Consider the following 13,266-nt stretch of genomic DNA (forward strand, 5'->3'; position numbering starts at 1 on the left):
ATTCTTCCTGTGGGGTGACCTGGAACATGGCAGCTCTAACTGGCATCATGCACTGCATCAAGGTTATTAATAAACAGATGTAGTTCAGAGTCGGTGGGAATTGTCAAGAATGCTTCGGAATTCCGTAAGTCACACAGGCCTCTCTTGAGGTCCCCGAACTGGAATGGGGACATTCTCCTTGTCGAGGGTTGTGTGAGAGGCAGCTCCTGCTTCTGTAGTGTGGGAATCCAGGACCGCGGTGGTAGTGGCAGCTCTCTGCGGGCTCTGCTGTGTCCCGGCCGGGGCACGTGTGCACACGGGCTATGGGGGGGGGCGGTAGGAAGCGTGTGTTTTCTTGTCTGGTAGCGGTGGAAGGGGATCCCGTTTTCACATCCCGGTAGATGGGGGTCCACAGCTGTGGCTTCCTCCTTCCTAGTATTCTGGTTACTTGATCTGGCTCCTCATTGCCTGGGTCCGTTCGTGCTGCTTACAGAACTTTCCATCCTGTGCCTTGCTCTCTAGGTGTTTATGAGCTTGTCTCTGCCAAGGCCACTGTGGTGCCTGATTCCTCTTTGCATTTGCCCCGCGGCCATCCATGTCCGCCTCGGTTGGAACTGGGATGTCATCAATCTTTGTAGACACATTCAGTGAATTACCCAGTGACAGGCAATGATTTGCTGAGATGACACTGCATCCATTCAAGAGTTTTGAAGGAACCTTAAGGATGAAATTGCAGAGCCCTTGGCTCTTGTTTTGCCTTTTATAAATAGCCACTGTTCTAAAAGCTTGGTGGGTTGCCAGCATAAGGCATGGTATATTGGAAAGCAAAATGGCCTGGTGATCTGGAGGCCTGCGTTCTGTGTTGAGCCATTTCACAACCAGCTGGGTAGTGCCGCTAAGCCCTTGGACCTCAGGGTCCTCGTCAGGATGTGTTTGGCTGTGGTCTTTGCACAGAAGTCTCTGGTGATCGTCAGTGTCATGGTTAGATCCTGTTAAACTGGACTCTTTGTACATGTGTAGGTATTCTGTGGACAGGATTGTTATTAATCTAGGACAGGATTGTTATTAATCTACTCATTCTTTGTTTCTGTGAATGATACATTGCAGAGACTAGATTCTGTTGGATTCCTCCAAAATGTGCTGGTTTTGTTGCTGTTTGGGTACTTGATTCAGCAGGCTGGACCCTGCAGTGGGCAGCCACTCCAGCCTCGGGTCAGGTCCTTAGCCTTAGCTTGGAGCTGGGGCTACTTGGAGCTTGCCCTGAACATGCAAGCTCGGGGGACAGCCAGAGGTTTGTGCCAAGTTTATGTACAGAATTTGGGGCTCCCCTCTCTTTTGCATGATTTCTTCTCGTGATTACAGCTGCTGACGTTGCCCTTAGTTGTGTCCCGACTTGTTTTAGCAGCTCCAGGTGGCTTAGGCTGGGCCCTGCCCTCAGGCTGAAAGCCATTATAAAGTCACTTCCTTTTTCCTGGTGTCTCTCCCTGCTTTTGGTCACTCTCCTGTGCCTTGAGACAGTCGGTTTTTGTAGGTTTAATCTGTGGCGGGGCTGGTCCACAGGAACTGCTCAGGCTCAGGAGAAGTGGAAGCTCCAATCACGTACCTAGAGCACTTTTTTTGCTGCTAATTCCAGGTCTATGCCTTGCATTGGTTATTTATTACCAAACTCACATTTTTGGATCCTTTCCTTGTACTACTTTGGCAAAAACAAACAGGAAAATAGGGATGGGCAGCTCTCTTTAATTCTTTCTAGAGATTGCTCTGCCGTGAATGATAGTTACTGGTTTTGATGAGTATGGCCAACATCCTGAACCTGGATTTCCCCTGGTAGAGACCTCCAAAAGAAAAATGCCGAGGCGTTATTACCGGTATGAACATTTCTGACCCCAAAGTCCCATGTGGGCATTCGCCCTGGAGAGCTGGGCTGGTCGTGTTTGGGCTGCCAGAGTTCCGTTTGCGGAGATGGGTGCTGGCCTGGCCTAAAGTGCCCGCTGCGTGCTTCCTTGCCACACTGTTTCCACTTGGTCTTCTAGATGGTCGGGGCGTGGGGTGAGTTGGTTTGGTGTGAGGAGAGGGACCTGGGCCACCCAGTGAAGCGGGTGACACCAGGCCATCTTACCACGTTCGCCAGTGACATTCCTCCAGGGTCGCCTGACCCAGAAAGCCTGGAAGGACAGCGCCAAGTGGGAGCTGTGGCCAGTCCCCAGCTGTTTATAATCCTGCTCTCCTCCGTGATGCTGTTTATGTTTAACTGGATTCGGAGATAGGATGAGGCTCTGAGCTCCCCCTAGAGGTTTGAGTGTGGCATGAATCGCAGTTTTTAAACAACCATGTTGCTGCTTTATTTGCCAGTGTTTGTGTTAAATCTGTGGAATTAAAATGAAGATTTTTGAAACAATCTGGACTGATTTCATATCCCGTCATTTTGGGACCAAACCTTTCTTTAAAACCAGAAATGATGGAGAGCCTGCTTGGTATGGGAGCCTCTGGGTCTGGGTCTGCAAATCATTTTTCCACATTGAAATAGAAGGTAATCCTGTGGTCAGAGACTTTCCTTCATAGAATTCAGATGTTTTCAAATGATGATATTTCTCAAGTTGATTTAATGGGTGTGAAGAAAGCAGCTGTGTTGGCATTGAGATAGGGTGGTTAGGAAATTAAATGACACTCAAGCAACCCAGTAATTTTATTTTCTCCTTATGTATTTCAGGGTTTCGAAAAAACGATGAAATGAAAGCTATGGATGTTTTGCCAATTTTAAAGGAAAAAGTTGCATACCTTTCAGGTAAAGTTTAACTTTCTAATCTGCTCTATTGTTCCTTCTGAGTGCTTTGATACAATGTCAGAGTCTGAAATACTAAACTATAAACTAGCCCACCTGTCACAACGTAAAAGCATTGGCATTTCGATGGATTTTTAACTGCTTTATTTTTGTAGTGTTGTCCTGAGAAATTAGTGCCCAAAGAGTTTTCTTCTAGCTGGCAGGCACATCATAGGTCAGATAGCCTCGGTGATTAAAATATGTTCGTGTCTGTATTTCAACAAACATTTGGCTGTTTTGCCCCAGTCAGTTAAGTAAAAAAACTGATTTTTTTTTAAATTGGAGTATAATTGCTTTACAATGTTGTGTTAGTTTCTGCTGTACAGTGAAGTGAATCAGCTATACGTATACATATACCCCCTCCCCCGCTGCATCCTACCCGTCTAGGTCATCACAGAGCACCGAGCTGAGCTCCCTGTGCTGTGCCGCAGGTTCCCACTAGCTACTTGTTTTACATACGGTAGTATATATATGTCAAACCTAATCTCCCAATTCATCCCACCCTCCTCTTTCCCCCATGTCCACATGTCTGTTCTCTATGTCTGCATTTCTATTCCTGCCCTGGAAATAGGTTCAACTGTACCATTTTTCTAGATTCCACATATATGCGTTAATATTACAGTATTTGTTTTTCTCTTTCTGACTTACTTCACTCTGTATGACAGACTCTGGGTCCATCCATATCTCTACAAATGACCCCATTTCATTTCTTTTTATGGCTGAGTAATAATCCATTATAGATATGTACCACATCTTCTTTATCCATTCCTGTGTCGAGGGACATTTAGGTTGCTTCCCTGTCCTGGCTATTGTCAATAGTGCTGCAGTGAACACTGGGGTACATGTGTCTTTTTGAATTACTGTTTTCTCAGGGTATACACCCACCATCTCAGCAGAAGTGGTGGGAATGAGACCATATGTAGGTGTGTCCTGAATTCCTTGCCTCTCTTTCTGGCGCTCTGGTCCTGGAATTCCTAGAACCCATGTCATGGACCTGGAAAGCCCTGATGGTCTCTGCCAGCTGGTCCTCCACTTAACTCCTGGCCCTTCTGCAGCATGGGGACAGACTGGACCAGTCTCCCAGGCTCTGGGGCACTCACCTGCCCTCTCCTCTGCACACAGAGGGTCAGCTTTGGGGCTTTTCTGGCTGTCTCCTCGGGGGTTCCTTCCTACATGAACAGAACAGCCATTGGGTATCATACCTTTTTAGCACCAGTTCACTTGTTACAGAACAAAGGTCTGCAGGAGTTTTCTGCTGTGTTATAGCAGGAAGTAAGATCTGTAGACTGCCACGTGCTTTTAGACAGTCTTCCTGGATGTGTTTCCCTTGATAAATTTTTATCTTTCACAAACAGGCATGCTGTGCTGATCTCATGTCTCCTCTTGAACACATTTTATTTAAATTTGTGACACTGCTAGCTGCTTTTATGCGTTCTGTGTGTCCTTTACGCATGTGGGACGGGTATATATTTAGGCTGCAGCTTCCTGTGGCCTTTTCGCTAGTCTCATCTTGCTTTGTGTCCAGTAGTGTTTCTTGGTTCCTGTTGACCACTGTTTGATGATTTTGCTGAAGTAAATCTAATTCAAAGTGACTTTGAGAGCTTAATAGAAGACTAAGTTCATGAAAAGGAGAAGGTGCTTTAGATTGTTGGAAAAACATAGTAAAGAAATGTAAGGGGAAAAAAGGCCCTCCTGGCTCCTAATACACTGTTTTCAAATTAGCATTTGCTCCTTTCTAATCATTTACTGACAAACTGCAAAATATGGACTCATGCCAGTTTCGTGAGCCTCCTGACTAGTTAACAGGTGGATTTTAAAGTGAAAGACTCTACTTTAAAATATTACAGGCTTTCTTTTGTAAGAAAGGCTTAAAGAAAGCTGATCTCGCACGTTCATCAGTGTCCTGTTTTAAAGTTTGGCTCTGTGATGAGGGCACCTGCTGCTTTGGTCCCTTCTTTTGTTCCTAAACCTCGTCACTGCACTTTCTTCTCTTATTATGCTTGTGGTGATGGGTAAGCGAAGAACAGTAGAAGACTGAGTGATGATTGTTATATGTACTCACTCTTTTTTTAAAAACAATAGTGGAGGGCTTCCCTGGTGGCGCGGTGGTTGAGAGTCCGCCTGCCGATGCAGGGGACGCGGGTTCGTGCCCCGGTCCGGGAAGATCCCACATGCCGCGGAGCGGCTGGGCCCATGAGCCATGGCCACTGAGCCTGCGCGTCCGGAGCCTGTGCTCCGCAATGGGAGAGGCCACAGCAGTGAGAGGCCCGTGTACCGCAGGAAAAAAAAAAAAAAATTAGTGGAGCATAGTTGATTAACAATGTTGTGTTAGTTTCAGGTGTACAGCAAAGTGATTCAGTTATACGTATACATGTATCTATTTTTCAAATTCTTTTCCCGTTTAGGTTATTACAGAATATTGAACAGCATTCCCTGTGCTATATAGTAGGTCCTTGTTGGTTATTTATTTTAAATATAGCAGTGTGTACATGTACATATTCACTCTGTTCTTAAGCATTTAATACAGAATATATTATTAGATGGTGTTTCTATGTAAGTTACTGTCAACACTAAACTATTTCTCTTTCAACTAATCCAGTAAAATCATTCTTTCAGAGTTTATCATGAATCTTTGCTAAAACCTTAAATTCTGCAGGGTTAATTAAAGTTGGATGTCTTTAAGTGGGGAGGGAAGTTTTGCATTGCAGCAAATCAGTCCAGAACCATCTTTAGAGATGGTAGGACTTCTACCAGCTATGTTAGCAAAATGCAGTTAGTAGGGGCCACCACAGTTTCATAGTATTTCCTAATCTGTGGCCAGAATCGGCCAGTTAAAGTAGCATGAGGTCCTTGCTGATTGCCTTAGGCTTGCTGTTATCTTATTTAGGAAGGGAAAAGGAAAAAAACATTAAATTAGAAACAAATTGATTACCTATGTGGTAATTTTTTTTTATTTCAATGAAGGAATAACTTTTGAAACATTTTAACCTCTGATCCTGTTTTTTCTTTTTTCTTGAGATATAATTCACATACCATAAATCCACCTTTTATTTTTTATTTATTTTAAAATTTTATTTATTTTTTATTTTATTTTATTTTTTGGGGGGGTACGCGGGCCTCTCACTGTTGTGGCCTCTCCCGTTGCGGAGCACAGGCTCCGGAAGCGCAGGCTCAGCGGCCATGGCTCACGGGCCCAGCCGCTCCGCGGCATGTGGGATCTTCCCAGACCGGGGCACGAACCCATGTCCCCTGCATCAGCAGGCGGACTCTCAACCACTGCGCCACCAGGGAAGCCCCCAAAAATTTATTTATTTTTTAAATCTACCTTTTAAAAGTGTACAACCTAGTAGATTTTAGTGTGTTCGCAAGGTTGTGGAAGCATCACCACTGACTGTCCTGATCCCAGAACACTTTGATCAGCCCCCAAAGAGCCCCATACCCAGTCCCTGATTCCTCCACCCCTCAGCTCTGGCAATTGCCAATCTACTTTTTTGCCCTGACCCCATTTTAATAAATATCAGGGGTATTTATTACAGTAACTTTGTAAAAGCTCTCCATGTGAGTGGCTTTTAGTAAATTAAGTCTAAGTGGAATAGCCAGGGCTTTGAAAAAGCAGGCCAGGGGATCAGCGATTCTGTGAGATGCCTGTTAGCTCAAGATCTCTAAGAAACCGGTGTGGACTCTTTGAGCTTCAGTATTTCTGATCCTGTCTCATCTCCGGGTACCCTAAAAAGTAGTCCTTTTGAATGAGGTGAGTGACGTATCTAACTTCATGCATGACATCAGAGGAGGGGCAGTAAAAGAAGTGTCCTGTAGTGTATGTTTAATGTTATATCTATAAAAGTAGGTATGTTTATGGTATACATAGTCAGTGTATTACATATTTAATGTTGTGCGTGTGTGTACATTATATGTATATATGTATGTGTATGTATATAATGTCAACCACTTCATGTGGCTCCTGTGCCACTAGGGTTTGGTCTGGGCCTTGAAAAAACTCACAGGCAGCCACCAGAATTAAGAACACCTTTTTTCCCTTAACTTTTTTTTTTTTTTTTTTTGTGGTATGCGGGCCTCTCACTGTTGTGGCCTCTCCCATTGCGGAGCACAGGCTCCGGACGCGTAGGCTCAGTGGCCATGGCTCACGGGCCCAGCCGCTCCACAGCATGTGGGGTCTTCCCGGACCGGGGCATGAACCCGTGTCCCCTGCATCGGCAGGCGGATTCTCAACCACTGCACCACCAGGGAAGTCCTCCCTTAACTTTTTATCATGGAACATTTCAACGTCCAAGAGGAGAGAGAATAGTATAGAAAACTGTCATGAATCCATGGGTCACCTCAATAATCTTGTTTCATCTATATTCCTTGAAAAGCTTTAAAAAAACCTCAATATACCATTAATAGACATAAAAATGAATAATAACTTTGATATATAAAACGTTAATCAGTATTCATGTTTCCGTTTGTCTCGTAATTTGTTTTTATAGAATGTATACTGCACTTGGTTGATGTGTCTGATGCATCTTTTAATCTTCAGCTTCCTCCTTCTCCTCATTCTTTCTGTGTCACTCCTGTATGTTTATTAAATGAGGAAACGGTGTTTTCCTGTAGATTTCCCTACATTTTGCTGGTTGCATCCCTGGGGGGGGGTCATGTCACATGTTCCCCTTGCCCCGTGTTTCCTGTGAACTAAGAGCTGGATCTTGACGCTTGGTTTTGCAGGGAAATAGGCAGAAAATTTTAATGGGTAGTGTTGGGTAGTTCTACTGGGAGTTTTATTGGGAGAGTCTGGTTGTCTCTCTTTTATGACGTTACGATAATTATTGCTTCGATGTAATATTTTCTTAGGGTTACAAAATAGTGATAATCTAATTATATCCTTTGTTCTTCATTTGTCAACTTGGGTATTCCATAAAGAGAAACGTCCCAATCAGCTTCTTGGTCTCCCTGAGAACACAGTTCATACAGGAAAGGAGGAACAATGATTGATGCTTGTCCTTTATTAGTTTTCAGACTAATGAAGAATGATCATTAGTGATATCAGACTAATAAAAAAAACCATTGAGTTTTTTTTTAAGTGTCATTTTGAGCTCATGATTTTAAATATATTTGATGTGTTTCAATTGTACATTTCTGTTTTTTTTTTTTTCCGGCCACACCGCAGGGCTTGTGGGATCTTAGTTCCCCGACCAGGGATTGAACCCAGGCAGTGAAAGTGCTGAGTCCTAACCACTGGACCGCCAGGGAATTCCCCCACTGTACATTTCTTTTTCTCTTGCGAAGTTAAAATGTTCCCATCCTTTGGCCGGTGGGAGCCTCTTCAGATGGGCTCCTGAATCCAAGTACCACAGTATTACAGCTTCTCTCTCTGCTGATGTTACAAGATATTTCAGGCCCATCTTGTCTGTTTCCTGCTCCATATCTGCAGTCAGCCATTTCTCTAAAGCGCCCTGGTCCTTTTGCATGGGGAATGATGCAGGGTACTGGGGAAGCTTGCTGTTCTGGGTGGGTCACTGTTTCTGAGCCTCTTCAGTGGACACATTTAGGAAATCTGTATATATACATTTTCTAAGTGAGAAAAGATATCATGGCTTCATACTAAAGTTTCCAATTCAAATATAGAATTACAGATATTTTATTTTTCTTGGATTTTATATTTACATCTCCTTTTCTTTTCCTTATGCTAAAAATCTTAGTGCCTACCCTCATCAACCTAATTATTTACATTGTAATACTGATGTTATCACCACAGTATGACTACCGAATGTAACTTAATACTTCTGTTGTTTTGTTGTCCTAAGGGTACATACCACTAAGAACGTACAGCCCTATTACTGTATTTTAAAGTCACAAAAAATAGTTCCTTTCCACGTAGATCAAGTTCTTCCCAACCTGAAACTCAGGATCATTTGTCTTATTTTACTTTACATTTATTTTTAAGGCTTAAAAAAACAACCACTTAATCTTGCTTCAGTACTAAGTAACATGTACATCATTTGAGGTTTAAAAGCTAAAAACAAGTTAAAAGATAAGGTGTGCTCCAAGAAATCTAGTTTCTCTCCTTGCCCCATCCACCCTGTACCTTCCCCCCGCCAGTAGGTAAACTTTTTTGCTTTCGTCTTCTTTAGTCTTGGTTTATTTCTTATACCTTTAAAACATAAGCACTCTCTGTCTCTGTCCCTCCACCGATTCTCACCTCCCCGCCGCCGCCGCCCCCAGACCGGACAGTGATGTACTTTGCACCATTTTCTCTGCCTTTCTGCTTTCCTCTTAAACAGTATTCTAGAGAGAGCAGTGTGTAGCAGGACAAACGGAGATTCGCCATCCCTTTTACAGTCGTATATAACTGTGCTGCGTATGCACCATAGCTTATTCAGTCAGCTGTCTGTTGACGAGCATTTGGATAACTCATTGAGAATAGCTTTTTTTGGGGCAAGGTGAACACTGACCTTTGTAAATGGGGGAATTGACAGGAATATAGGGTCTTATTGCCCAGAGGTTTGCTGTTAGTGTTGAGACCACTGACCCTAGCTCTTGTTTCAGTTTTGCAGAAAATTCCACGTTTCTTGAGAAGGGAGGGGGGACCTCCCATTCATTTTGTGTGTTCTAGTTAGCATCTGGCACAGTCCGAGGCTGTAGTGACTGACTGGAGGGCCGGGTGCCTCTAGAGACCTTCCTTCCACAGAGTACAGAGTCCCCTTAGAGTCTTCATTCGAGACGGTGTGTAAGCGAGTTTCTGATTCCCAGGATTAGGCAGCGACAAGGTACTGGCGGTGAGCGTGTGACGGTCAGGGCTGGCCTTCTGTTGGCCTCGAGCAGGGACCCAGTGGGCACCCTCTTACCAGAGTTTTGTTGGTCCGTAGCAGACTTAATAGATAGTAGCCATAATTTCTCTTTCACAAACTGCACTTTCTCAGAGCTTTGCTTTGGAAAAGTTTGCTTTTCATGGTTAGTGAGTTGCTGTTCCTCAGGGGGAGTGAAGAACCATTTTCAATGGTATTCGAAACCGGAAATTCAGATGGGGACCATGCAGAGAACAATACGGTTCATTGAAATTTACATTATACTTCGCAAACTAAGAATGCCTTTCTTACGAAACAAGTTTATTCTCAATATTGTAAATCACTATACTTCAGTTAAAAAAAAAGAAAAAAGAAGTTTCTTCTACCTGGGTAACAGGTGAGTTTTTATCAATTCATTTAAAGAAAAAGGGGTGACTCTGAAACTGGCTGCTTCTGTGGTCATTCTGGGCCACACTGCTCAAGAGACCAAGTCCCCTGAAGTTACCTTTCATAAGAGGGAAATGAGTATCACTGGGTTTATTAGGAAAAGAAGTGTCACACAGACATATATAGCTATTACGTAGACCTTTTCCAGCCTCTTTCTGATATTGAAATAAACCTCAGTTCATTTAGCATCTGCGTTTCTATAGGAGTGTTCATCAGGCATTTCCATTTTTAACTTCCTGATACCTGATAGTAGGTATTTTTAATTAACTTTGTTTGGAATATAAAAGAAGAATCCATTCATTCAGTAACTATTTATTGAATACCTCCTGTGTGCCAGCCTGAGAGGGTATAAGATGTCAGTGAGTGAGCAGAGATGCCTGCCTCTGGGGGCTTCCGTTCTAGTGGGGAGACAAACAGAAAGAATGTGTGACGTGTATCGTTTACTAGAAGGTGATAGGTGCCTCATAGAAGTAAAATGTAGTGGGGTGAGGAGGAATGGCAGAGAGGATGCTGTTTTTATAAGAATTGAGAAGAGTGTCATTCTGAACAAAAACTTCACGTTTTTTGCCTTGTTTTTCGACTAACCCAGCATTTGGATAGGCAGGTAATCCTTAACGGGCTGTTGGTTTTTGGTTCCAGACACGTAGAGGTCCAGACGCTGTAAAGCTCTCATACATAGATATCCTGTGATGTTGGTAGGTGCAGGAAATGGATTTCCTGCCCTTTTCTTTTCATCATAGGAACAGAGGCGCTGAGTTTCCCGTCTATAAAGTGGGACTGACATCTGTCCTCTCCCGCCTCACTGTCAGGCTGGGGGTTGACATCAGACACATAGGAGTGTGTGTCTAGTAGATGAAGCTTTTACGAGCTGCAGCATCATTGTTTTTATTAGTTGAGGAACCGAAACTCTGAACTTGTGGCTTTTCTGCCTCATAACTGGGTCAGTGTTTTCATTTGTGTACCTTCTGTGACATTGGCAACCAAGTTAAATCTTGGGGAATATAATATAAACAGACATCTGTGGAGTTGATTTTTAAGCTCCTTAAGGATCAGAGACTATATTCTTCTGCACTAATACTAATGGTTCTAAGATTTTTTTTTTAAACCTCACTGGGAAGGGTCCTCATATGGATGATTGGCACCTGCCTGTCATTGACTGTGACACACCACAGATTGGAAGATGCACCCCCATGCAGGGAGGTTTGCAAGTGAAAAGAAATTATTAAATTATTTAATGGAGAATAGGCCATCTTTACTTCACAAGTGATTTTTTCTTAAAATTATTTAATTTATTTATTTATTTGGTTGCTTTGGGTCTTCGTTGCTGCGCACGGGCTTTCTCTAGATGCGGCAAGCGGGGGCTACTCTTCGTTGTGGTGCGTGGGCTTCTCATTGCGGTGGCTTCTCTTGTTGCGGAACGTGGGCTCTAGGCACGCGAGCTTCAGTAGTTGTGGCTCGCAGGCTCTAGAGCGCAGGCTCAGTAGTTGTGGCTTTCAGGCTTCAGCAGTTGTGGCTCACAGGCTTCAGTAGTTGTGGCTCGTGGGCTCTAGAGCACAGGCTCAGTAGTTGTGGTGCACAGGCTTAGTTGCTCCACGGCATGTGGGATCTTCCCAGACCAGGGGTTGAACCCGTGTCCCCTGCACTGGCAGGCGATTCTTAACCACTGTGCCACCAGGGAAGTCCCTCATAAGTGATTTTTGATGAAGTTCTAAAATTATTGTGGTGAGTTTTCTGAAACTCTTGTGGGAATGGGAAAAAGACAAAATTATTTTTTGCCCCTCTGTCTTAAAATTCAAGTTCAGGTTTAGGTAAGCTTTTTTGAGGACATGAATGAGGGCCTGTTTCGTGGATGCGCTTGCGGGCAGTTCCCTGGGGGCTCCTCATCAGCACCATCAGCTCGGGGGCATCTCTCATTGACAGTGGAGCAGTTTCAGAGGCAGCCAGCACTTCGGCACGCACCTGCAGCCTGTCGTCACTCCTGGAGTGAACAGAATGGCCGCGTGCACACCTATTGGCTCCCCCATGACTGTCTGAGGGGGCGGATTGTAGATTCTACTTTTCACAGCCATGCTGGAGCCCACCTTGCTCGCGTTATGAGATACAATGACCCCAGAGGGAGGACAGTCGAGCAGGGGTCATGGGCATTTAGTCTCCCTAATGAGCCACACATTATGTTGCATTTAAAATATTCAGAATGGTGGTCCAGAAACATGTGAGATGCTGTTCTTTTTACCAAAACTGAGGTGGAAGTTTTAATACAAATATCGTACTATATTGTTCAAAACGCACCTTTCTGTAATATGTTGATGTATAATATATTTGTTTAATCTTTGAGAATACTTGCTTTACAGTGGTGTGTTACTTTCTGCTGTATAACAAAGTGAATCAGTTATACATATACATATATCCTCATATATCCTCACTCTTACATCTCCCTCCCAGACTCCCTATCCCACCCCTCAAGGTGGTCACAAAACACCAAGCTGATCCCCCTGTGCTATGTGGCTGCTTCCCACTAGCTATCTGTTTTACGTTTGGTAGTGTATATATGTCCATGCCTCTCTCTCACTTCATCCCAGCTTACCCTTCCCCTTCCCCGTGTCCTCAAGTCCATTCTCTATGTCTGTGTCTTTATTCCTGTCCTGCCCCTGGGTTCCTCAGAGCCATTTTTTTTTTTCTTTTTTAGATTCCATATATGTGTGTTAGCATACGGTATTTATTTTTCTCTTTCTAACTTACTTCACTCTGTATGACAGACTCTAGGTCCATCCACCTCACTACAAATAACTCAGTTTCGTTTCTTTTTATGGCTAAGTAATGTTCCATTGTATATATGTGCCACATCTTCTTTATCCATTCATCTGTCGATGGACACTTAGGTTGCTTCCATGTCCTGGCTATTGTAAGTAGAGCTGCATTGAACATTGTGGTACATGACTCTTTTTGAATTATGGTTTTCTCAGGGTATATGCCCAGGAGTGGAATTGCTGTGTCATAGGGTAGTTCTATTTTTAGTTTTTTAAGGAATCTCCATACTGTTCTCCATAGTGGCTGTATCAGTTTACATTCCCACCAACAGTGCAGGAGGGTTCCCTTTTCTCCACACCCTCTCCAGCATTTATTGTTTGTAGATTTTTGATGATGGCCATTCTGACTGGTGTGAGGTGATACCGCATTGTAGTTTTGATTTGCATTTCTCTAAGGATTAGTGATGTGTGCATCCTTTCATAGCAATCT

General features: G+C 43.6%; 1 protein-coding gene across 3 annotated transcripts in view; it reads left to right on the top strand.

The window, feature by feature from the left end:
• The window catches only part of TRIO (trio Rho guanine nucleotide exchange factor), a gene marked incomplete at its 5' end in the record, with an annotated part of 386,192 nt that overhangs the window by 133,773 nt on the left and 239,153 nt on the right, over positions 1-13,266 (top strand). For all 3 annotated transcript variants that reach the window (XM_081233199.1, XM_081233200.1, XM_081233198.1), the window contains one exon: positions 2,690-2,764. In XM_081233199.1, coding sequence (XP_081089325.1) covers positions 2,690-2,764 — 75 coding nt within the window. The remainder of the gene's footprint in view (positions 1-2,689; positions 2,765-13,266) is intronic.

This window comes from Mesoplodon bidens (assembly GCF_964165515.1).
Source record: "Mesoplodon bidens genome assembly, chromosome: 4".
Taxonomy (NCBI): domain Eukaryota; kingdom Metazoa; phylum Chordata; class Mammalia; order Artiodactyla; family Ziphiidae; genus Mesoplodon; species Mesoplodon bidens.